The 25,975-nt window shown below is 34.6% G+C and overlaps 1 protein-coding gene across 2 annotated transcripts; it reads left to right on the forward strand.

Annotated features, from left to right (window-relative positions):
- The first annotated feature begins 2 nt into the window (after window positions 1-2).
- On the forward strand, window positions 3-25,745 carry LOC105319618 (uncharacterized). Of its 2 annotated transcripts, XM_034467901.2 has the most exons (42): window positions 3-323; window positions 624-714; window positions 827-916; window positions 1,194-1,898; window positions 2,041-2,208; window positions 2,331-2,419; window positions 2,783-2,964; window positions 4,399-5,619; window positions 5,889-6,073; window positions 6,364-7,277; window positions 7,443-7,546; window positions 7,755-7,854; window positions 8,214-8,311; window positions 8,690-9,134; window positions 9,356-9,441; window positions 9,569-9,669; window positions 9,931-10,023; window positions 10,270-10,450; window positions 10,897-11,879; window positions 13,195-13,419; window positions 14,243-14,311; window positions 14,447-14,629; window positions 14,843-14,938; window positions 15,439-15,595; window positions 15,700-15,840; window positions 16,618-16,644; window positions 18,974-19,140; window positions 19,483-19,613; window positions 20,016-20,232; window positions 20,451-20,611; window positions 20,803-20,979; window positions 21,259-21,424; window positions 21,568-21,663; window positions 21,755-21,814; window positions 22,093-22,236; window positions 22,579-22,776; window positions 22,996-23,240; window positions 23,490-23,658; window positions 23,948-24,007; window positions 24,268-24,450; window positions 24,764-24,814; window positions 24,920-25,745. In XM_034467901.2, exons 1-42 carry the CDS (start codon window positions 106-108, stop codon window positions 25,085-25,087), a joined length of 9,345 nt encoding a protein of 3,114 aa, XP_034323792.2. In that variant the 5' UTR covers window positions 3-105; the 3' UTR covers window positions 25,088-25,745. The 2 variants fall into 2 exon arrangements, with proteins under 2 accessions (XP_034323792.2, XP_019919391.3); XM_020063832.3 differs by lacking the exon at window positions 16,618-16,644 and having other exon boundaries at window positions 24,920-25,744.
- The last annotated feature ends 230 nt before the right edge of the window (window positions 25,746-25,975 follow it).

Below are 25,975 nucleotides of genomic sequence, written 5' to 3' on the forward strand. Positions count from 1 at the left end.
ATGTGACTTACAAAATGGCGACTTCCATTGATGTTTATTTCTTTAAACTCTTTTCAGGGTTTTTATGCTGTAGAGGAAATATTGTGTGACAAAACATTCTAGAACATGGAAGAAAAGGATGAAACTCCCTGTTTATTCAAACTGGGGGAAGAAAGAGTTCACTCCATTCAAACTCTCTTTAGATATTTTTGTTATCATCTTCATAGAGGCGAGTGGGAGTTGTCTGGGGCTTGTGTCAATCAGTTAAACGCCGAAGGCATATCTGCTGATATCAACATCAAGGAAATTTTATTAAATGTTATCCAGTTTCCATTTGGTGGAAGGTTGGTGACTAAAATGATTTTTATTTAGAAAAGATATTGTGTTGTACACGTAATGTTCAAGCAATATGCAGCTGCACTGCTATAGTCCGTCTCAACTCAAGTAACCGTTTGATATGTATGATTTGTGGTTAGTGATTTTTTTTGCAAAGAAACTTGAGGGTTTTGATTTAGTGATATATGTATAACTAATTATACATACATGTATATATATAATTATGTATGATCATTATTTAGAAATAATACTTTTAAGTCCTGCCTCTTTAAAGTTGCTTGCGTTTTTACATAACATACTATTTCCAGTTTTAGTGGATCAAATACAGGGCCCAGTTCACCTTTACACCTGTCATGGCTCTGTTTGATGAAATACAAGACACTACAGGATTCTGTGGAGGTAAAATTTAATGATATTTTATATAGAAATGATTCATTCCAGTTTATCTAGCTGATGAATTTTGCATGTCGATCTGTCATTTTATGAATAAATTTATCATTATTTTATCAAGGAACGAGGTAATGGGATATTGCAAAGAGAAGTGGAGTTTTCTTTAACTTTATTTGAAACTTGTGAATTAGTACCACCAACAATACTCAAGGTATGCCAATTAATTACATTGTATAACTGAAATGATTTGAAGGTATATGATAAAGTTAAAATAAAATCAGAAGATAGTTTGTATAAATATGAAATTTTAAAATGTTTTAAGTTGACCCTAGATTCTGCATTTTAAATAAGGCAAAACTCTGGAATTTTGATTAAAAGATAAAAAAATGCCAGTTGTTCGCCAGTGGTTTTTTGCAAATCATTTATTTTACATAAGGCGAATAAATGTATTCAGGCATCAATTCATACAAATAGCTCTGTTTATACAGGAGTTGTATCAGTACCACCAGAATGTGCTTCAGCTTGAGACCAAAGGTATCACACAGCCGCGCTCTCCCCGTGTTCTCACCACACAGCTGCTACAGACACTGCTGTCCATTCTACAACAGAAGCCCGTCCTTGGCCACACACTACTACAGTCTCTCAATGCTAAATCAGAACACGAACAGTACAAGAAAAACAACAAAGTATTACAGCTTCTCTACATCAAAGCCATCAGTGGAGTATTGGATAAGATCTCACATCCCACTCACCCTGTGCTGGAAACTGAAGGAAATTTATCTAAAAATGAAGTGGAGAATCCAGTATCATCTTTGGATAATAACCTGCAGAGTTTATATCAGATCCTTTCAATGTTTAATCCCAATTCCTATGAAAATTACTCTGAAATTCGAGAGATTTTTGGCAGATTGCTGGAACTATCTGGGGGAGAAATACCTAAACTTAACAGGAAATCATTGCTATCTGCTCTTATTGGGGGAAAAGAAAATTATTTGGTACTGGAGTTTCTCAAGTTGGAATATGAGATTTATGTAAAGACCAATGGTTTTCCGCCCAATATTCGTGATGATGATGCCACAGAAGAGACCAAAGTCATGTTGAAGGTTTCAAAAGAAAACGATGTCAGGGAAAGAATGCATCATATGTTTTTGCGGTGTTACATCAACAAAGAGCATTTTCTTTATACTGTTGTGGTAAGAAAATTGGGCTGTTAAAAAGAAACAAAGGGAAGGAAAGGACATCCATATTTAAAATACAATTATGTTAATGTCATACTCAGCATTAAACAGCTAGAGAAAATGATGTAAAAACCTTTTCTTGTAATTTTTTTTACAGAACACAGCAATTCTGTTGATAAAGCATGGGCTATTTGAGGACTTGAGTCAGCTGCTAGCATCAGCCAAGTTTGATCACTTGAGACCATTTCTGCTTCTCCATGGATGGTCTTATTGTCATTCCTGTGCCCAAGCAAAACTCTTGCTGGACACTCTGAAAACTGAACAGGTATTAACATAACGGAAATAGATGTCAGTTAGAAGGCAATGGTGTTAGATAGATAATACAATGGTGATAAATAGCTGTAAAAAATTAAAGTTTGTGTAATTAATTTGTTTTGCTCAATGTAGTGGAAAAGTTCCCACCCTGTGCTGGAGAGTGCATGTGGAAAGCTGTCCTACCAGATTGACCTCATCCAGTGGTGTCTGGACTGGACAAAGTATGTTTGTAAATCTACAAGATAAATACATGTACTACTTTAAATGTCCCAGTAATCATGGAATAATATTAAGCATTTTAGAGTTATGATTGTTTGTGGGAAGCTCAGTTTTTTTGTGTAAATGGTGGGTAACAAAAATCCAGTTCTTTTTTTCCCTCTTTCAACAGTCATTTATACACCCTGAACAGTAGCTTGGCACCAATAAAATTACTATTTCTTTAAGCAAAATTTTGGTTTTTTTGGTGGTGATGGAGGGGAAGAGGGGAGGGTAACAGTACTCTTGCAAGCATGATAACGAATGAGCTGTAAACATTCATGATGACTGATTGATACATGCTAAAGTATTTGCATTGCTTTTGTAAGGCCACTATTGCCTGTTTCTGAGAAAGGTCAAGCCAGTTCCAATCAGCGAGCAGCAGACATGTTTACAGGGCTGGAAAACCACTCAGTATTGTACGTACTGCATCAATCAACTCGTCTCGCTACACTCGATCAACAAGATGTCCTGAACCTGCTACATAAAAGTCCTCTTCAGAACAACCCTGGTAAAGCACAGTACTTTTTCAGTCCATTTTTTCAAAACTGCAATTTTGTTGATGCAACTTCATCTTACATACGTAATTAATTAGACCTATAAATACTTACTGTAAATGATTATATTTAGCATGATTGTACAATATTTGGCAAAAAATGGTTTTCCAACAAGTTATAGTAGATTTGAATTAGTGTTTATTGCAATGTCCCAATTCTTATGTGTTCACACTTGACATTTAGCGAGGACTTGATTAAGCGGGAGTGTCTTTCAGTCAAAACACCGAAAGGAATACAAAGCCAAATGTAATATGTTAGTAGTACCCAGGGTTTTATCTTTTTATAATGCTATAAAACCACCAGAGATATTCTGTCAATAAACTTTCATCCATGTTCAATATTTGACTTTTAAGCTCATCTGAGCTAAAAGCTCAAATGAGCTTAACTGATCACTTTTTGTCTAGTATACATATGTCTGTTCATTTGTAAACCTTTTGCATTTTTGGCTTCTCCAGAACCACCTGGCCAATTTCAGCTTAACTTGGCACAAAGCATAATTGGGTAAAGGGGATTTCAATTCTGTTAAATGAAGGGCTACATCCTCTTTCAAGGGAGATAATTAAGAAATATTGAAAGCATGTATGAAAGCATCCAATGGTAAGGTAGATTCAGGTTTGTTCAAATCATGATCATGAGGGTAGGGTTGGGCCGCAATTGGGGATTAATTTTTACATAGTTATATATAAAGTAAAATTCTAACAAAAATCTTCTATAAAACCAATTGGCCAGAAAAGCTGTAACTTGTGTGGAAGCATCCGTAGGTTGTATAGATTCAAGTTTATCCAAATCATAACCCCCTTGGGTTTGGTTGGGTCACAATAGGATTGGGAGTCAAATTTTTACATAGGTAAAAAAATTGAAAAATTCATGTGTTATAGAATATGGTATTACTTATATCCAAATCCAAGTATCTTGAAATTTGTTGACCATTCTCAATTATTGTTAAGAAGGTGGCCCCTGAAGGATTTTTTGGCCACACAAGGTTTATATTTAAAAGAACAGTTGTTATTTTTAGATCTTCCTGAGAACTGAAATGCTCAATATGTGATATTGTATACTAGGAATCATTACAATGTTTCAACAATGTTTAACATAAGAATAGCTGGAGAAAATTTTGAAAATCTTTTTATACAGAATCTGTTTTACTATTTTGTTCCGATATTTTGTATATGATCTTTAAAGCTGATTTATTATAGCTGTTGTTGCCCAAGCAAGTGATGTGGCCCATGGGCCTCTTTCTTAATGTTTGAAATGTAAATATTCAATACCAATTCCTTTATGTATACCCACTAATTATTTTTTTTTAATGATCAATCTGTCATGATTCCACATACCTGTATGAATTTAGTTACATATGTATAAAATATTCACATGCTTTATAATTGTAGATTCAAACAAAGCTCCAAAGGCAGTGAGGTTTGAGAGAGACAAGGTAATGGATGAAGTTCACATAGAGAGACGAAGAGACATTTCAATCTACACAGGTTACTGTGCAATCAAAAATGTAATGGATGCAATTTATTTTTGTGCTGAGTGTGTTCATGAAAAACTGGTTAATCCTGTACAAGAATCCAATTCTGTGACTCCCTTGGAACACATGATTTCTATCATGCTGTCTTCTGGTGAATCTGGACTTTCTGACACAGGTTACAATTTCCAGGAAGAATACTCTAAAAATGTGACAGAAAAACTCAATGGTGCCAAAGTCTCCTTAAGTAGACTCCAACCTCTTACATTCAGGACAGAGATTTTAGAAAACATATTTTCTTTGCTTTTTCTTTCCCATGAGGACATTCAGGAGTCATCAGCTATTTTTGATTCTGACAGTGATATGGAAGATGATGAACGAAGGAGAGGCGATACTATCGTTGGTCATGCAAGTTTGAGTCAGAGTTTATTGTCGGAGGGAAGCACTTCCTCCCCATCTTATAGTGTAGATGAGAGGACCATGAGTGAGGAAGTCATAGAGGAGGTCAGCTCGAGTTATACTGGGGGCTACGATGAACCGTTTGTGGAGGTTGTCTCAGAGGTCAAATCGAAGAGACTGGAAAGATCAGCTAGTCAAGACAGAAGTAGTAGAAGTGCCTATCTAGAGAGACTTAACAGTTTAAAGGAAAAATTAGCCCAACAAAAAGGAGGGTCTGGGAATGGAAGTACTATAAGTACTGGGAGTACCAGCAACTGTCAGAAATTAGGCTTTCTCTGTAATGAATATTTAGTAAGGGACATTCTTTTAATGTTAAAGGAATGCTTGGTTGACCTGACTTCTGCACGGTTTCAATTACTGGGCAAAGAAAAAGAGACTTTGGGAAAATCTGTAAAGGCGGTCATTGACGTTAGACTTGAGGAGCCTCTTTCTCGTCTTGTTCAGTCAAGCGTGGATAAGGATGCCCTTCAGAGACATGTGACCCAGCTTCAGCAGTTTGTAAGTGAGGCTCAGTGGAGGTTTCAGTTGGTGTGTCATGAAAATATTCCTCAAACCCCAGGGATGGTGCTGGCCAAGCCAATCTCTTTTTCTCTTGAGGAAAATGATGAAGAAATGGCTTTTTCACTACAGCAGAAAAATGGACCGACTAAGCGAAACAGGAAGATCTCATCCTCTTCAAAAGGTATTGTATTTAAATTTAATTGCTGTTGTATTATATTGAATGGGATTTCTTGGTAATTCTGAATGTATCCAATTTTAATTTGGTTATATGTATGGCAAAGATTTTTTTTTTTGAATATTGAAATGTGCACTTTTAGATCTGAAATAAGTTTTGTTCTGTATTGATATCATCTCAAATTATCCAATGCATTTATAGAAGTAGGGCATATATGAAATTTGATTTATTTATCAAGAAGCAAAGTAAAATGAGTACATTAATTCATTGATAAGATGCCAAAGATGAAGATAGTAAGACTTGGAGAAAACCCAAAAGGAAGAGACAAAAATCTGGACAGAGAATACGAAAGTGTCTGGTTCCACAGGGAATTATATCTACCATGCTTTCCTCCCCTGAAACCCTCCTCAACATGTGTATCCGCAAACAGAACTTTAATCATGCTGCCGAGGTCATCAAGGTGGGTCTTTTCTATCCAATGCTCCGTGGAATTGTTATTGCTTTCATGAACCATGAACAGTTTGTTTAACAATACATGTAAATCTTATACGAGACAGTTAATATCTACTCTCAGACTAGTGTTTATTTTGAAAGGATATAAAATTGAAAACAATTATGTTAATATCATTCATAAATATTTTTTGTACGTTGTACTTAGTACATGAGATATATTTCCTATTGACACATAATTTTATTTCTATGTATGCCTTGATTTAAAATACAAATATAATTTTTTTTCCTTTGTAATAGCTGTTAAGACTTGATGATACTCCCCAAGCCAAGGAAGTAAAGTTTGCTGAAATGTTCTCCAAGAGCTCGAAGAAACTCCAGCAGCTTCCGTCTGGGCAAACTCAGGCTGTAAAACCCGGGAAAATGTCCATGAAAGGTTTGGCCTCAGTAGCGGCTGCAGGGGTAGCAACAGTTTCTGTGAACAGTGTCGCGGAGGAAATTCTGTCCGAGAAAAACATTCCCATGATCCCAAGTCCAAGGTCAAGACATGTTGTTCCTGTGAAATATGCAGATTTTTTCAACCAAAATAACGTTTTTATGATGATTTTATTTGACATGTTGTGTACCTCTTGCAAGTCTTGGGAAACTTGCAACAGTCTGATCGACATAATCAAAACAAAGATGGAGGTCAAACCAGTGAAATCTCACAATAGAGATGACAAACAGAAGACGGACAGCAGAATTCAATGGATTTCTACTCTGGTGGAAAAGTTTGAGTCTTTGCTTCAGTTGGCAGGAGATATAGACCTGACAGCACCAGCTTCACAGAAAGATGTCCTCACTGTGTTATACAAACACAGCATTCAGACTTTCCTGCAGACAGCAACTCTGCCCCTTTTAAAGGATGACTGTTTATCTTATGCCAATTTGTTAATAGAAATGAAAAAAGTCATAGAAAGAACAGAACATGCATTTCAGCTGCATGGCAAAATGCCTTTGGAAGGATACATTCACAAATCTCCGAAGGCTAGTCCAGGATTCAGTCCTTTCAAAGTCAGCCCCAGGGATAGCCCTCACAGCAGTCCCAGGCCTTCCCCTAAAACAGAGGACCCCACACAGACAGATAAACCAGTCCTTCACAATGCAATGAAACTCTTGATTCATGTGATGCAGAGAGAGGTTCCCAAGGGAGGAGTGTGTACGTTACTGACTGGGTAGGGGTTTTTCAACAAATCTGCATCTAAGTCACAGATATGTTTTAGCTTTATCAGTGAGAAAACTTTAACTTTAAATACAAATTTAAAGTAACTTTTGGTTTAGATTTTTCTGTCTGAAACAAATTTTTTATATATTTATGGGATTTTGATTTTACCCTACAGTTCACCTCCATCTGTGACTGGAAGTAGGGATTATTTACAGAACTTGTATGATCACCTAAAGGGCCTGGCTTTTGTTGTAGCGGAAACAGAGGCGAAATCTAGTGGTATGATTTCATGTGATTCGTAATTTGACTGTTAGATGCTTTATGTCTTATCTAAGTACCCATACATGTAGTTTTACATTTCACATTTTGCTGGTCACTCACCATTATATATTTACTGAGTATATACCGGGTAATATAATAACCATATATAAAAGTATTGATTAAATACATGCTTGCTTGTTTTAATTTAAATTTAATTTAATTTCAGATTCCATGATAACACCCAAAAATTACTTTCACATGTTGTCAGAGGGACCAATAGAGACTTTGGGGAGATTAATGTTTTCTCTGAGAATTTTTCCAGAAAAGTAAGATCATTTTAAACCTATCAATCATTTCAAGATATTAATATATGATTATCAATAGGTGCAAATACTTAGCATAAAATTGTTGATAGTACTTTAAAAATCACAACAAATACTTACCAAAAGTTTATTGATACTTAGCATAAGATTTTTGTTAGTTCTTTAATAATCACAACAAGAATCGTCAAGACTGAACATTTTTGACTGACACCTCTTCTGGAAGAGACATCAGTAAAAAAAAAAAAAAAATCTCAACAAATTTTGCTGAGATTAGTTCTTTGACAACATCAGAAGATTTAATCAAAGATCAAATGAACTGTGATGTTCTTGAAGTGAACAGTGAGTCTTTTATTTGCTTATAGGTTGGAGAAAGTGGCCAAGAAATTAAGTTTAAGCCTGACCCAGATCATTGTCCAGAGCTGTTGCACCAACATTCCAAGTAAACTCCCACTAAAACAAGGTACTCAAAGTCATTAAGCACCAACATTGAAAACTACATGTACATTTAGTTCAGTTAATAGTTGAGTGAGGCTATTATGAAGGGTGACATATTAGCTTGAATAGATTAGTGGTAGAGTTTCTGACTTTGGTAGAATTGCAAGGGTCTGAAGCTCAATTTAGAGTGTCCACCAATTTTATTTTCACCATGTTTTATATTCTCCCTTACCTGTTATATATATGTACATATAAAGTATTATTATATGACTACGGTCATTGTATTTTTCACATTCAGAATTCTGTATTTAATAGTTTTATTAGCTGACAATTTATTTTTGCTTACTAGTATTTTTTTTCAACACAAAGAAGTTTCATAATTTATTGTTTTTTAATTTTACAGATATAAGTGAAGATATTTCTGAGGAAGTATTAGAAAAAAGGGTAAATGTGTCATCAGAGAGTCCGGAAACAGTCGTCCGAAATATTTTAACTCATTTAGTGCATCTAATGAAAGGTGTCTCGGCAAAGAATAACCCAAAGTGTGTGTTTGACATTTCCTGTGCCAAAATATTGGTAAGGCTACCGGAATACAAGGAGCTTATGGCAGGAATTGAGGCCTTCAGAGATCTTGATTTAAACTTGTTAAAGTCCAGGAATGAAAAACTGTGTTTCCATGGCAACTTGCAAAATCTTATGTTTCTTCATATGTGCTTGGATGATATTGACAAAGCTACCTCTAATACAAAGGATCTCAGTAACAAAATTTTTTGTGAGGTGTGTGAAATGGAGAAAATTTTACGCATGAATCTTTTCAGTTATACCATTGGGCAGCTGGGAAAAGTAAGGTAGAAATCAATTTACTTGCCGCATTTTGATACTTGTAGTTTATGCTGAGAAAAAAAAATATACCTAATGTGTACTACCTTTCATGATTCATCTTATACAATCATGTATTTGTAAGTTTTTCACATTAGCTACTTTATCAGAAGCCATTATTATGATATTATAAAATGAATTCATTTATATGTTATAAAACACATCTCAGTTTGCTTTGATTCTTTTCCAGCTTGTTCGATTTAAAGTTTGTTCTAAATCGGTTGGGTCTTCCACCCCCAGTAGAATTTGGCAACATATTGAGGCGTCGTATGTCTGGTAAATATCTAGGAAATACCTGTACAATCATATCAATTTCAATGATTTAAGCAAAGCGTGTATACAGCTGACCATGTAGAAAATTAGGAACATATACATTTTATATAACCAAGGTCATCTTTTTTAGATCTGGATAAATGTGACCCTTGGACTAAGTTTGCCTTACAGCCGGAGCCCCGCCTTCTCTTTGTGACCACTTCCTGTGCTGAGTCCTCACCCCCTCTTCAGGTCAGTACATCTGTCTCCATGCAACCACTGATTTAGATAAAATTAGTAAATAAAAAAATTATCCATTTAAAATACCCAATTGTACTCGTAAATACAGTTTAAGTACCTGTAATTGCCTTACTGTGTAAGGATAAAGGGAGTGTATTCATTTTGGCCAGGTTTAGATAGATTTGATTTTCCCTAGAATAGCTATAACATTTAATTTACATTGTAAATCTATGTACAGTAGTGCACTCCTGTGCATCTTTTATTGTCTTTCAGATTCTAAACCCAGAGCTAGTGAAAAGTCAGCTGCAGTCTGCCATGAAAGAGTATCTTATCCATTGGGTCCAGATTGACAAGGCTAATAATACAGTATGTGTATACTTTTAAAAAATCCATCCTCTTACTTTTATGTGTAGGCTGAATAATAGATGGTAATTGTAGAATTTTGTGCCTAAAAAAATGATGAAAATTGGGGGTGGGAGGTCGGGGGATTCCTTGGACATATACTGGTATGTGTATATGTTCATGTTTATTTTTCATCTTTGTAAGTATGTCAAAATGAACTAAAGTCAAAGCAATTTGTTTTCTGATTAATTAAGTTTGTTTGCCCCTAAGATCACCCTCCCCGAGCTTCTGATGTGGTACAGACAGGACTTTAGCAGTGAACAGGAGGTATTCACAGCAGAACACGAGGGGATCCTCCATGTGGTAGAGGGGAACACCACAGGGTCAACACAGGCAGCCCTCAAAGAAATGTTACAGATGGACAAGGTTCATGGTTACTCGGAGAGCATAGGTTAGTTGGTTTACCTAAGTTAATGTATTTATATTACTGTATTTATTCCACCCCAAAATTGTAATCCTGAATGAAAGTATGCCTGGAAGACTTCATTTTTTTCTTGATGTTTTAAGAAAGAGGGGTGGGGAAATTTTTCTGTTCTTTCCTTTTTTATTTCCTTTAAAACCTGGGATGCATTTTATAAATTTGAAGAACTTATGACTTAACAAATTAAATAATGCTTATTAATTTCAAACTAATTAATATTTGACTTTAATGGGCTGGAAAATATAAAATAGGGTAAATTGATAATTTTATAAATAAATTTTGTTCATCAAAAATCATTCCGCAAGACTGAAAATAATTACGACTTTGTCGTAAGTTCTTCTGTAAAACACAGCCCAGTTCTCTTTCTTTGGCACCTAAATTCTGTGCATGCCTATTGAATGCTCAATATCTTGTAGATACAACTGGGAGGAAAGAACTTCCCTTTAAAGTCCGGACTGCCAAATTTCGGAGCCACTTTTTGGTTAAATTTGACAAAGAGTATAGTACTTCGACTTCTGCTTCCTCAACACCTACAATGGCCGCTCTCAAAACACATAGACGAGTTACCTCTCTTCCAGAGAATATGGATCTTTCGTTTGAACTCAGTGGTGAAAACAAGAAAAACAGCTCTATGAAGTATCAGTTAACTCCCGTAACATTGGAATACATCAAGGATGAGAGCCCCCTGGTGGCCACCTTAGTTAGTCTGGTGTGTATGGATGAGCTGGACGACATCGAAGAACATCTGAATGTTGACTACTTCACAGGAAGTCTTCGGAGTCGATCCTCCTCAGAGATGAGTCTGGTGGACATTAAGAGCTATAGATATCAAAAACTGACTCGAGACTATCCCATACTTAAGGGCCACATTCTAAGCTTTGTGATTCCTGTGGCTGGGGCAGAAGATCCGGAAATTTTGGGAAGTGCAGACCCCATTCTAAAATTCATTTCTAACAATATATCAGACAGAGTGAAAGTGTGTATGCTTAATTTACATACCAGCAAGGAGTATCAAGTCACTTTAATGAAGCTGTTGGAGGATCTGACTAGAAAGGGAAAATGGTGGAATGTGATGTCACTCCTGGAGAGTATACCTATCATGGTTACAAGGAAGCATCCTGACCTCTGTGTCCTTCATGATTTTGCCTTGACCTGTTGTGTGACAGGCTTGGTCAGAAAAACCCAGCCCTTGACCAGATCTCAGATAGAGAAAACAGTCAGCTGTTTGCACAAATTTTTGGACAAGGAATTATTTGTACATTTGTTGATGTCGGTGTACAAGAAGTTGCCCTTAGAAGAGAGTTGTGAACTTTTTGACCTGGCCTACTATACACATATACATGAATCTCTGCATTCAGCAGTGAGCACAAAAATCAAGGAGTTGCAAATGTTTCTCAGAGTAAGTTCTTGTAAATTTATAAGGATTATTTAAAAGTTTTAATTAAGGAAGTGGGTATACGAGGGTCAATCAAAAAATACGAAGACTTTTGTCATAGCTATGCTACTTAATGTCATATCATTACTAAATTTGGTAGACATAATTTAGCAATAGTTTCAAACAATTTGCAAGAAAAAAGTGAATAAATTCCTTTATTTCTAAGAATTATTTAGAATCTAATCCTGCAAAAATGAGATCACGGCACACGGTCAAAATTTTTGTAATGTCAACAATAAATCATATAATGTTGAAAGTAATATCTCAATAAATTGGGCTTCAAACCAAATAATATTGAAACCTCAAATTAAGTTTTGTCTTGGTATTCTATGTTCCAAATAATGACGGGATGCATTTTTTTGTCGAACAGATATTAGTAACTAAAGACAGATAGTCCTCTTTAGAATTGACTAAAAACATCAACGTCGCCGGACATCACGGCGCAACGAGAGGTACAAAAAAATGAATTTAACCCAGGAAAAAGCCGACACAAGTTTTGAAAATGTTCAATGGTGCAAAAAATAAGTCAACAATTATTTGCAAGTTTGTGTTTAACTGTGATAAATTTTGTGGGGGTGATGGTAATTGTATTTTGAATATAAAACAGTCCGAAAGAGAGTCGAATATCTGTAAATATTTGGTGAAAAAATAAGTAACGTCAACCGATCGACGTTCGGGGTTATCCTTACTGTAAACTAAGAGATACACAGTTAGAAAATGAAAACTTTGAAGAACTAACTTATGATTCTCGAACAAATGTGTGCAAATAAGATGTTAAGTGGTTCAGTGCAATCTTAAATTGTAAGGAGAACGGCACAAGAGACTAAACAGGATATAAAGATGGGGTATATCTATAAACTGTGCCTGTTTAACTTTAACGTCATGCTTTGAACGTTACCCTGCACCGTGATGACAAAACATGTTGTTTTTAAAAAGGGGGTAACAAAAATACCGTTTCATCAAATGGACTAAAACTTCGCATATCAATAACATAAGTGTTGGTGCGCAGATTAATCTGTTAAGTATGACTTTCATGAAAAATGTATGATAGACAGCCACATTGTCTTCGTATTTTTTGATTGACCCTCGTACATGTACATGAAGTAGAAAAGCCCAAAATCAATTCTGAGTTTGAATCCCTATTTAGCAGCTTATAACCTAGATATCCCTCTTTACCATTTCAGATTGTTCTTTGAAGTTTATTTTCCTGGTTTGAATGAAACTACCGTAATTATACTTAATAGTCATTCTTGAATTTCATTGTACTTTAAACTTTTAGGTAACGGAATGTGCCAAAACTCTACAGTTCAAGCTTTCCAGTGGAACTTCCTTTGAGAAGCTGGAAAAAGAAGATATTGAGGGTTTGGGGCAGTTGTCAGAGTGGAGAAATGTCCAGGATCCAACACAGGCCAGTAGTGTGTTGTCTGTGTTACTCAGAACAGGGGACTACGAGACAGCCAAGCGCTGGTGTGCTTATGTCAGCTTTCCACAACAAAAGTCTTTGGTAATTAGTGAACATTATATAAATAGTGCCTGTTTGGGAGGGTAACAGTTGAAATTGACACCCCGAGAAAACCATTGTCAACCGACGCGAAGCGGAGGTTGACAATGGTTTTCGAGGGGTGTCAATTTCAACTGTTATCCTCCCAAACAGGCACTATTTATTTTGTTATACTGAATGTCTTTTTTAAAATTTTTAAGAAAATTTTACTGCTTTTATATAGGAATAACGTGAATTCTACAGCGAACCGTACGCGCATAATTTTCGCGCATGTAACATTTTTTAATGTTACCCGTTGCCAAGTGCGTTGCTAACGCTGAGGGTAATAGCAGATATTATTAACTGCGTCTTAACCAATCAGATTTCAGTATTTAACATGAAAGTATAACAATATATAAATAGTGCCTGTTTGGGAGGGTAACAGTTGAAATTGACACCCCGAGAAAACTTCGTGTCGGTTGACAATGGTTTTCGAGGGGTGTCAATTTCAACTGTTATCCTCCCAAACAGGCACTATTTATTTTTTTATACTGAATGTCTTAATTTTTAAGAAAATTTTACTGCTTTTATATAGGAATAACGTGAATTCTACAGCGAACCGTACGCGCATAATTTTCGCGCATGTAACATTTTTTAATGTTACCCGTTGCTAAGTGCGTTGCTAATGCTGAGGGTAATATAAAATATTATTAACTGCGTCTTAACCAATCAGATTTCAGTATTTAACATGAAAGTATAACAATATGAATAAATATCAATAAATTTTAATATTTTACACATGTTTTGTTTGCTCAAGATTTTCATATGTATTGTATCTTTTCTTTAGGATGTCATAGAACATCAACTGTTCACACTTCTGGAAAACTCCAAGTCTAATTCAACCAAGTCATTTATGGTGAGTTTTAAATTGACCATTAAAAAATGAAAACAAGCTATACTGGTAGATTTTTTTAAAAATCCATTATGATCTTGGAAGAACTGAATGATACAGTTTTTAACTCTCCCAATGTCTGTCATTCTTGTTCATTAGATATTAGAGGAATTGAAACAGACCAATGAGAAGGACTGTTGCAGAATCTGTGAGAATTTGCTGGAGAAATTGACCAGTCAGAAGGACTGTTTGTTTGTGGTGACTTACATGATAGAGCATCTGACTGGGGTGTTGACAGAGGAAAGAGTGGATGTTCTCCATCAGACACAAATTGGCTGTGAGGTTAGTTCATTTTAGCACACATATCTCCTACCCTCTCCTCGTTCTCCTCCATATATATTCCAACATCAGATAATCTGAGTGTCATCACTTTGATATACATGTACATGTACCGGATACCAGTGTACTTATTTTATGTTTTATGAGTATAATATTCAGCCAATTGTATGCTTTGAAATCATGTTTATTCTACGCATTAATATCATTTGATTCCAGATGTTGCTTTGCATGCCAGAGCCGTTTGTTTGTGACTATCGCCCTCTAGTGTCAGAACCAAAACTGATGTTAGAACAGCTGCTGATGAACATGAAGGTATGAGTACCTGTTGTACAGAAAACCGGCATGGCATGTCTCTTTTCCTTAAATAAACAAATTAGGGTTGGAATATATCTGCTCAGTGATAGCCTCCTTTATTTATTTTTTGTAAATCAACCAAAATAGACTAAAGGTTTGACTTAATATGACATTGTGTAAAATAATAAAAAAGATAAGAAATAATATCTATGAATTTTAAATTAAAATCCTGTCTGGTGATCCAAACTTTAAATCATTGGGTTTTTCTACACTAACATTTAGTGATTTTATCACACTAAAATTTTATTATTATTATTATTCTTTAACAAATGATTCATTGAAAAATATAACTGTTTGATATCATCCTAAAAACATCCAATGAATAATCCTAGTTAATCAGAAGTTCCTTTTTTGGAATCAATATGAATACCTGTAAATAGATTTAAAAAAAAACCCAGCTGTTACAGTAGTACTATGATAGCTAGGAAGTATAATTTATAAACAAATTCTTTATCTAGGTTGAGCTAGCTAGTCAGGCTTTTCAGAAAGTCCAATATAAACTGGAGAAACTGAGAAGTTCTGCTCAAAGGTTCACACAGCAAGATTTTAACAAGTTGATAGCTGAATATGCAACAAAGGCCCTGGAGTTTATTGTCATACAGTATGCAGAACTCGGTGAGTGTAATGCAAGTTAAGTTACATGTAAAGAAATATTCTGTTAAGACTTTAATCGCATTTTTCATTGTTGACTTTATGCTTTGGTACAAACTATTCCTCAGACAAAGATCGCTCACAGTCTCAACAATCGAACGCCTCAGATGGCTCCTCAGATAAGTTGGAGGGAACAACAGACAAATCGCCTACAAAGAGAACTAGTTTATCGGAGTCCGTCAGAATCAGGAGGAGCATTGATTACACAGGTCAGAATTCTAATCGGAGTTGATGAAAAGTAGGACAATGTGACAATAGGTCTCCTTCTCTGTAGAATTAGATGATCAAGAATATCATGCTTGTGATCTCCAGTAATATTTTGTCACTTAAAGAGTTGCCAAGCTTTTTGGATTCAAATGAGTGATTTTTTTTAATGGTGTCTTCTTCTTACCCATTAAGATATACAGTAAAATTTGTTTTAGTATTAACACAGATATAGTGAAAGCCAGCCAAATTTTGTAAAGTCCCTAGCTGGCAAAATTTCTAGCAAATCATTCTAAAATGTAGTAGTTAAACAAGCCAGGTTATATTAATTTTTTTGATATAGTAAACTTATTTTGAGTTTGTAGAAGTGAAAAAATAATGAAATTTACATCTTTTAAATGTAATACTTATAGAATTACTAATTGATGTTATTTTTTGAATAAATTTATTACCTCATAAAGCCTTCAATTTACATTTTGGTTACATAAGGTTTCCTAAAAAATTCATTTTCATTATTATGAAACACCCCCATTAAATTGTAGTTTTTGGTAGAAGAAAAACTGTCAATCATATAATTATTTACTATACTTATAATTACAAGTTCGCTATACATATTTAATGAATTATGGAATACGATATACATGTAGTGAAGTAAACCCACTGTTCCCTAGGTCTTCACTATTACCAAGTTTTCCTGTATGTGTTTGATAGATATTTATCAGCTAAATTTTTAGGTTATAGCTTTTTCATTCACTCACAGAAAATTTATTATAATTTGTCAGCTATCTTAGTTAAATATTCCACTAAAGGTATTTATATAATTGTTCAGTTTTTCTGTTTTTGCCTGACTGAATTACAGCATTCATCTATTTCTGCGATATTTTTTTTGTCTGAATTTTACTTATTATCCTTGCTCCATGTACTTTGCAACATCCTTTTGCATTCATAATTTCAGACTTCTTTTAATTAGGGTTAATGTTTGAAGGACAATGAAAATGCTTCAAGAAGTTGAAAACATACTTTGTGAACCTTGCATTATAATCAATATCCATGCATGCTGCTTCAATCTATGATGCATGCAGTTCATACAGGAAATGATTAAATGCTGTATTCAAAGAAAACTGACATTTAATTAATACTTTCTGGTACATGTTATTCAACATGTTCAAGAGGCAATCTAATTTATCAAATATGAATGCAATTGATGCTTGTAATGTGTATTGAGTGAGGCGATTTAAGTTTTAGACGTTCTGCTTTTTATATACTGTTAATATATACATGTATTATAATAATCAAATCAATATATTCTAATCCACAATAAAAATTATATACCGGTATTCCAATGTACTCATAATTTTTAAACATTTAACAACAGGGCTATATATAGTCACCCTACAATATGATCTAATGGGGGGGGGGGGATTGTCTCTTCAGAAACACTTGAAGACTCATTCAGATCCCCCAGTTCAGCTTACCGGTACTATAATTGCATTAAAACTCTATTGTTATGTTAAATATGGCATCATTTTATTTCACTTCCTCGTTTTATTTTAGTCATAAAAAGGGTTTACATGTATTTCAGATCAACCTTGACTGTTAGACATTCATGTATATTAGCAATTTAAAAAGTTCACTGAAGTTGGTTGGTCAAGTGATCAAATCCTGTGAAGCCTGAAGGGCTTCTCATTAGATTTGATCAAGTACCAACCAACTTCATATCCCGAAGAACTTTTTAACATTGCTGTTTATTACTTATATTTACGTCTGAGAAAGAGAAATTGTTCGGAACTATTAATATTAGCGAGATTTTATGCTTATAATAATCCAAGCAACAAGCGATAAGTGCATGCTATGATCATTGTGACGTCATGAAAAAGTTCATACAGAATTGAACGTTTTCTATAGGTTCATATAAGGAAACATATTTGCAAATGTAAATGTATCAATATAAATATCAGAAAGATTAAAGTTTGAAACACCTTTCGTAATTTTTCAACTCAGTTCATGTACATATTTGACAAGATGTATTAATAGGTTAAATTGATATTGAAAACCACATTAATTAAAAAGAAAAATTAATCCTTGAAATTTTTATGCCCCCCTTCGAAGAAGGGGGGCATATTGCTTTGCTGTCTGTCGGTCAGTCGGTCCACCATCAGTTTCCGTTCATTTTCTTTGCAAAGGATGAACATATTGAAATGAAATTTGGTATACAGGTTTATCATGATAATATCTAGATCAAGTTCAATATTGGGTATGATCGAGCAATTTTCGACAGAGTTATGGCCCTTTGACTTAGAAAAATTTTTGAGTTATTTGCAGTTTCTGGTCATTTTCTTCGCATAGGATGAACATATTGAAATGAAATTTGGTATACAGGTTTATCATGATTATATCTAGATCAATTTCGATATTGGGTATGATCGAGCAATTTTCGACAGAGTTATGGCCCTTGGACTTAGAAAAATTTGAGTTATTTGCAGTTTCGGGTCATTTTCTTCGCATAGGATAAACATATTGAAATGAAATTTAGTATACCCGTTTATCATGGACGTAGAAAAATTTGAGTTATTTGCAGTTTCCGCTCATTTTCTTTGCAGAGGGTGCACATATTGATATGAAATTTGGTATACAGGTTTATCTAAATAATATCTAGGTCAAGTTTGATTTTGGGTGTGATAGAGCAATTTCCGACAGAGTTTTGCCCCTTGGAATTCCAAATATTTGCAGTTTACGTTCATTTTCTTTGTGCCTCTGGATGTTTCCAAGGGAGGGGGGCATAAGTGTTTCACAAACATCTCTTGTTATTTCATAAGCTTACTTATGCAAGTAATTAAATATGCTGATTAAATTAAAACTTGTTACATGGACATGTACACTGTCTTTGGATTAAGTTAACTTTAAATTTACTGCTTCAGTCTCCATCATCTAATAAAAAACTCTGACTCAAAATTTCTTTTGTTTCTCCACAATACTTTATCTTTGGATTTAATTTTTTTGTGTTGAAATGTTGAAATTCTGTATCTATTATTAATTTAACCCTAAAAGAAAATTTCTAAATAATATTTAAAGATTAAAACTTCTTTCATATCTATATACATGTACCGGTATATATATATTTTTTTTATGAATTATTAGGTTTTAACAGACATCCTCTCAGTCAAAGTCCTAGCATAGGTTCTGTTGTCAAGAGCAACAAAATTAACAAGTTTGTGATGCCAGCTGAGCCCCCACCCAGAGAAAAATGGCAGCCGGACAATGCCACACAAACATGCATGGTCTGTCGAGTCGAGAGATTCAGTATGGTAAGTATTTTGATAATAACTATAATACTATATACGGTAAGTGAAAAGATCTTCAAAATACATGTATACATTCATTGTGCTTTAATAAATATCTATAGATTTCTGACCATTTTGTAAATTCTAGTACATTGTAATAGAATTAAGTTTCATCATTTGCCCTCTGCTTTATTATATTATGTATCTTCGAATGACATTGTCTGCATGATAAAAAGATTTTTTTAAAGACTATATAATAAATCATAAAAATAGAATCCAAAAGTTTATAGAATGATACTTCAGTATATTGAGCTTACTTGTATTATTTCCTATTGATAAGGCATAAAATCTGTTTGGTTTGTTTAGTTCAACAGACGGCATCACTGTCGTAGATGTGGCAGAGTTGTCTGCTCTTCCTGTTCAACAAAAACCTCATTGGTCAATGGTTTGGAGGTTAGGACATGTGATGACTGCTACGCTCAGTTATTCAATTCAAGGTAAACATATTAAGCTGACTTATTTCCAACCCATTATTAATACATGTATATGGTAAAAATTCATATCACAATATGATTAGAAGCTATCTGATAATTAATTATTTTTAAAAAGTGGTAAGCCTCTTTGGAATTTCAAGTCCTATAAATCACAATGCATGCATGTAATGATACAGTCATGACCGTCAACAGAAATACATTAGACAGGTTTTTAAAGTCCATGCATAGAAGGAATGTTTTAAGTTATGATACCCAGTATTTTGAGTCTTATTATACCGGTAGTTAAAACTTAATGAACAGATAATCTAGCTTATATGTGTATACAAATTGAATCTGTTGTACATTGATAAATTTGATAGGCTTTTACTGATGAGGATGTATGACTCTTGGTTTTCTTTAATGTAGAAAACCGGACGTTGAGATTTACCAGCAGTCCTCTGACAACTTGTCTGGTTCGAGTCTCACATCACGCGCATTTGGTCCAAGCTTTGCCACAATCCCAGAGCATGGGGAATCCATGAACCTTGCTGATGCTTTGCATCATTCAGAGCTGATATGGAAGCTGAAATCAAAAGACCCTGTGCATAATAAGATGGTTCGAGAGGATTTCTATTTTGAACAAGTAAGTTCATGTGAAAATTCTTAAAAGGTGTCTAACTATGCATATAAGGTTTAGAGCTAAGGAATAAAAAATTAGATTGACTTATTTAACAGTTACTGATGTTTTTGTCAAATTGAAATATTTTAACTCGCAAAGTTTTTCAAAGTGTAGAAACTCCTTAAGTTAAATCTGTCTTTATATTGAGTCTGCTTTGCTAATTACTTGATCTTACTCCACAGGCTCCCAGTACCTCACTGTGTCTGTCTCTGCTGGGTCTACACAGTAAGCCTCACAAATGTGGACAGCTGATGCTAGATCTGTGTGACAATCTGTCCCATTACCTGAAACCCATTGCCCCCGGGGTTCCCAACCCAGAGGTGGACTATGGACTTGTTCTCAGGTTAGCTTTTCAAATTAAATAAATATGAATGAGTAATTTACATTACATGAACGTGTACTTTAAAATGAAGGCATAATTTTTAGAATGCTAGAAAAATCCTCAAGAATTTTTCAAAATACTTTTTTTCCATTTTAGGCAAAAGTTAATTTAAAATGGACTCTTTAATTTTCATTCAATTTTTTTTTTTCAAGCATGATGAAAACTTTACTGATGCATTCCAAAATGCAGTACATCAACATAGGAGACCCTCAGGGGCTGGTGCGGTGTGAGACTTATCAGAGTCACCTTGACCTGCTCGGGATACTGGTCGAGGACAACTACACGGACCTCCCCACTCTACAGGAGCTCACCAAGAAAGACTATGTCACGTAAGCCAAGGTTTCCATAGCCATACATATATATTGAGGAGATAATGACTTTTTTTCATTTCTTATTTTTTGGGGACAATGCTGTCTCTTTGATTCTATTAAATATTGTCTTGAATAGATGTTCAGTGTTTCATTGTAAATGATATCTTTGGTTTCAAAACTGAAGAAGTATAAATTCATGTGAAAGTTTCTATGAAAGATTTTGACTAATTAGCAGCTCCTTGCCGTCATCAGTTTGAAGTGTCCTATTGTGACATTCTCCGATTGTTTCATTGGTAGGCGGATGAGAGATAAGCTGATTCAGGTGGAGCGGCTCCACTTAGCAGTGGAAGTATCCACTAAATGTGGACTGGACCCAGCTGGGGTGTGGGCAGCCTGGGGAATGAACTGTCTCATTAATGGAGACTTCCCACAGGCCAGGGAAAAATTCAATCGATGTTTGAAGGTCAGCTGTGTAGTATTTTATTGTGTTACTGTTATTACAGCCTGTAAACCAACTTTTATCAGCATGCAAGAAAATTTCATGAGATTCAGAACCTCATCATTGCAAATATTTTTGCTGGAAATTAATTGTTTTATGTCTTTTAGCCATTGTCTGACCGCAATCAAGTGATATATCCTCCCAAACTCCTAGCAGATGTGATTGACTTTCTAGAATCTACCCCATCAGCTGTTACTAAGCATGTGAGTACCGGTATATTGATTTGTAAAACTGAACCTGATTTTATCATGTATCTCTACTACATTGATGCTGATAATGAATTTTCGTTTTTAGTTACAGCTGATGAAAACCAAAAGAGGAACGTGGCAGGATTTGTTAGCAGATCCGTTATTGGTAAGATCATTTCATTAGGCCTGCACATTCTGTACAAAAAAAGCCCTTCCCATGCATTGAATTATGCTGAAGACAAAAAAACCCTGCATTTTTGAAGTACCGTAACTGGTACTGTTAGTCTGATTTGTCATGCAGTATGTCCATTATATAATTATTGGGTGTAATGCTAGAAGAATTTATAAATATGGCACGTATAAATATGTGACTATCAAGATACTGAATGGATATATTTACTTGGAGCTGCATCTATTTATCAGCATCTTTATTCTGTGTTTAAGGTCACTGAGGAAGGTGATCCAAACTCCATACAATATGTAGAATGTCATTATTACCTGAAAACTTACGCTAGTTTCTACACCATCATTGACTTTCACCGCAGAAATGGAAGATGGATGAAAGCAGTACAGTTTATTCTAGATCAGGTGTGATAAATGTTTTGTTTTGAATTTATTGTTTTAGTGTATAGAATTTAAGATACAGATGTTTTAATATCCAATTCAGCTTATAAGCCAGGCTTATGTACATATTCCTACATGTCTTTTAAGAGTGATGTTTGGAAAAAATTCCTATAAGACCTCATAGATAATTCATTTTGGAACTATAAACTTAGATTTTAGCTCTGATGAAATCCACAAAAAATTGTTATCATAAAGTAAATACATGTACTTACTGATTATTGTGTAGCTTATGCCATGAGTTAAAAACAGGAAATCTCTTAAGTTCTTTAGTAATAAACTGGTATGACTCTACCTGCATTCTTTTAGAAATGTTCAAAGGACGTATTTGTGGAATCTTTGTTGATCCCTGCGCTCAAGTCTGGAGAACTGGGAAAGTTGACCGACCAGATGGTAATGTTGGATCCTTCCCTAGAGAAATGGAATCCCTATCTGACAGCCACCTGTCGGCATCTGGTCAAGAACCGCCTGTACCATGTTCTGTATGAATTCCAAATATTCATGAAGGTAAGAATTGTTTCAGTTTCAATTAATCCATAAAATCTTTTCCCATATTTTCCTGTTGATGTACTTGTCAATATACATGAGATTTTAGAAAGTTTAAAAAATCTACATTTACATGGTTAACCCTGGAACTGTTAAATAAAACATACAATCTACACCATTAGTTTCATTGTGTTTACATATACAAGTGTATCATATATATTGTTCAATTTTTTTGTACAGGATTTCATTCGAGCTGCCATGACCTGCATCAACTATTTCTATCAGGGTGGTGCTAACAGCTACCTGGATCTATACACCAGAATCAGCTACCTCCACACCGCCCTCAGACACATGCAGTCTTACCTCGACCCCTCGGAGTGGGGCAGTGTCAAGCGGCCCACCATGTCAGAGGAGTCCAACTTCAGTACCTCAGGTCAAAGTTCAGACCCTGTCAGACTGACCCAGTCTCCAGAGGACGTGTCAAGGTCAGTCTTTCTTGTTTATGTTCATTTGAATTTTGAGTGTAGAGAAACGTATGCTACGTAATTAAATTCATGCATATTGAACTCCTTAACTGACTTCTTTTATGTCTTAATTATTGTACATGTACCAAAAAAATGTAATCACTATATTATTTCCTTAATAAAATTACACATAATTTCATTTTTTTTCTTCAAATACATGTATTACCAAAGTTCTTTTTATGGATGCAAGTCTATCTAATTATTCTACAGAAACATAAGAACTGTGTCCATACAGATAGAGATAACAAAGTACCTGTACAAGTGCCTTACCAACCCTGACCCTGAGGTTACCATGCCTACCCCGGTCTCTGACAGCAAGAGACCGTACCTGCCCACCATGTTTGGTAACACCAAGACAAGGACTGATCTCGTCAACATGGTACATATGTCTCATCTTTATCGATAAGATATCTGATTGATTTGCTCATATATACATATCTGATAAATGGGTTTGTCTAAAGTTTGTGTTATTTATAATTTTTGAGAGGAAATTTTATTGTTTTGATTTTTCAATTAGGTAATATTGCAATAAAGGTCTTAATATATAAAATACAAAATGTTGTGCTTGTTCATACTTTGTTCTATATATTTAAAAAAATTGTGAAGATACATGTAACTTTCTCCAACAGTTATGTAACTGTAATTCTAATTCCTTTGTAAATTTGTAGGTTCTCCTAAGTGGAAATGATATTGCAACAGCTTTTGAACTGTCCTATAAAATAATTAAGGTAAACATTTTTTCTTCTCCCTTTCAGAGATTAGTGTTATCTTAAAAATAAAGTGCTTCATAGTGACATATCTAAGTTGTTTATGAAGAAATTTCATCCATTTGACCTTGAAATCATTAAAGGGGAGTAACTCAAGCAGATAATGCCTACTGATGAGCTTATTACACAGCAGTTGATTTTGAAATGAATGCTTATTTATAAATTTGTGTCAATATTTTATCATCCAACTGTATACTCCTCTGTATAAAATTTTTAACTAGGAATATAAACTAGGCGGCACTGCAATCTTCACTCATGTTGCAAGAGAGATGGCCAAAGCTCGAAGGTTTGCTTATGTTAGATCGCTGCTGGACTCCATTGCAAAGGTTGGCTTTGGTGACAATGACACGGTGGATGAAATTGTCGGGGCCTGTATTCTTGTCATCTCCAACAATCCGTCAGAGGTAGGTGATTTTATTTTTAATACATGTATGTATATTGATTTGACATTTGCAATGTAGAATTACTTGATAAGTTGTTTTTGTGATGATTAAATATTGACTGTTTTCGTGATCTATTTTCCATGGTAAAAAATACTATGCACAGAAATTATATTTGAAAAATTCACAAAATATGACTGACGCAAGAAGTTACATATTTACCTGATTTTAGCAAGTTTTGTGAAACATGGAAAAAGTATAGGCCTACCAGTATATGGCATATAACAATTATCTTTTTAATGAACATGGTGTTCTAATTAGATGAACTATTTTTTAGACAAAAGAAGCAGAAAACCTCATCAAATTATTGAAAAAGGATTCAAATAAAGTAAGCTATATGTTCACTGAAAGTTTCTGATCATTGACTATTTAACCATATTCAATGTTTCCCTTGATATATTTCCCCTTGATATATTTTCTTACTGATTTGCAGATCAATGCCTATATACTTTGTGGAAAGTTAAGGTCGGCGTACTTGATGGCAGTGAAATCTGAACGTGTGGAAGATGTCCAGAGAATTTGTGGAGCCGCTCAGCGAATGGGACAGACTGCGGTCAAAAACATCTGTGACAAGTGGTTACAGCAGAGGGGAAAACCATGAAGAGTTCCGACAACGAGACTATATAAGTGATATTTAAATCTGTTATTGTTGGATTACAATTTTTGGATGAAAGGAGAGCAAGAGAAACCAAGTAGTTAAAATAAAACATGTTTTTATCATTTAAGAATGTTTAACCATTATATGAGTACATTTCCAGAATTCTTGATTTCATGGTGCTTAAATTGTATTTCCAGAAAACATTTGAAAATGTGTTCGCATTTCTGTATTCCATTATTAGTCATATGTGAAACAGCTTTTTTGTGCCAAAGTAAGGCTTGTTGATAAAACTAATTAATATTTGTACATGTAATTAATAGATATGTGAGCTGCATGTGATAATAGGATTTTTTTCATGTGATACATGTATGTGATATGAAAATGATTCCAATATTGTGTATACTGCTGTACAGGTATACTGTGCATGTATTTGGTTGTTTGCATAACATGACAGGATATTTACCGGTATGGGAAATCATTTTATCATGATAACCTTTACACACTATAAACATACACTGTACAAGCAGTGAATTTTTGTCTGTGGATCATGTTTGATTAACTTGGTCGTAACAATAAGATATTTGTTTCTTGGACTGTATTATACATATAAAATTGATATGTACACATTAAATTAACCAAAAATAATACTCTCTTAAGCTGGTGTATAATTAGGGACCCTCTCTGCAGGTGCCCTTTAGTGATCAGCCTGCCCATCCGTCTGTCTGAAAATACTTGTATGGAGCATATTTTCTCTCCCTTGGCCCAAGCTGGGTCATACTTCACCAACAGAGTGCCTCTGGGTAAAGGGTGTCCAATGACCTTGAACTAAGTTTCTAGGTCAAGGGTCAAGGTCATATCAGACCTCATTATAAAATCCTTGTCCAAACCATA

The sequence above is a fragment of the Magallana gigas genome, chromosome 6, assembly GCF_963853765.1.
Source record: "Magallana gigas chromosome 6, xbMagGiga1.1, whole genome shotgun sequence".
Lineage (NCBI taxonomy): Eukaryota > Metazoa > Mollusca > Bivalvia > Ostreida > Ostreidae > Magallana > Magallana gigas.

Coding starts and splice junctions, on each gene's coding strand:
- LOC105319618 (XM_034467901.2), top strand. CDS start 106: ATGGAAGAAAAGGATGAAACTCCCTGTTTATTCAAACTGGGGGAAGAA. Junction 7,278..7,442: donor GTGTGTACGTTACTGACTGG/GTAGGGGTTTTT, acceptor TTTACCCTACAG/TTCACCTCCATCTGTGACTG. Junction 15,596..15,699: donor CATACAGTATGCAGAACTCG/GTGAGTGTAATG, acceptor ACTATTCCTCAG/ACAAAGATCGCTCACAGTCT.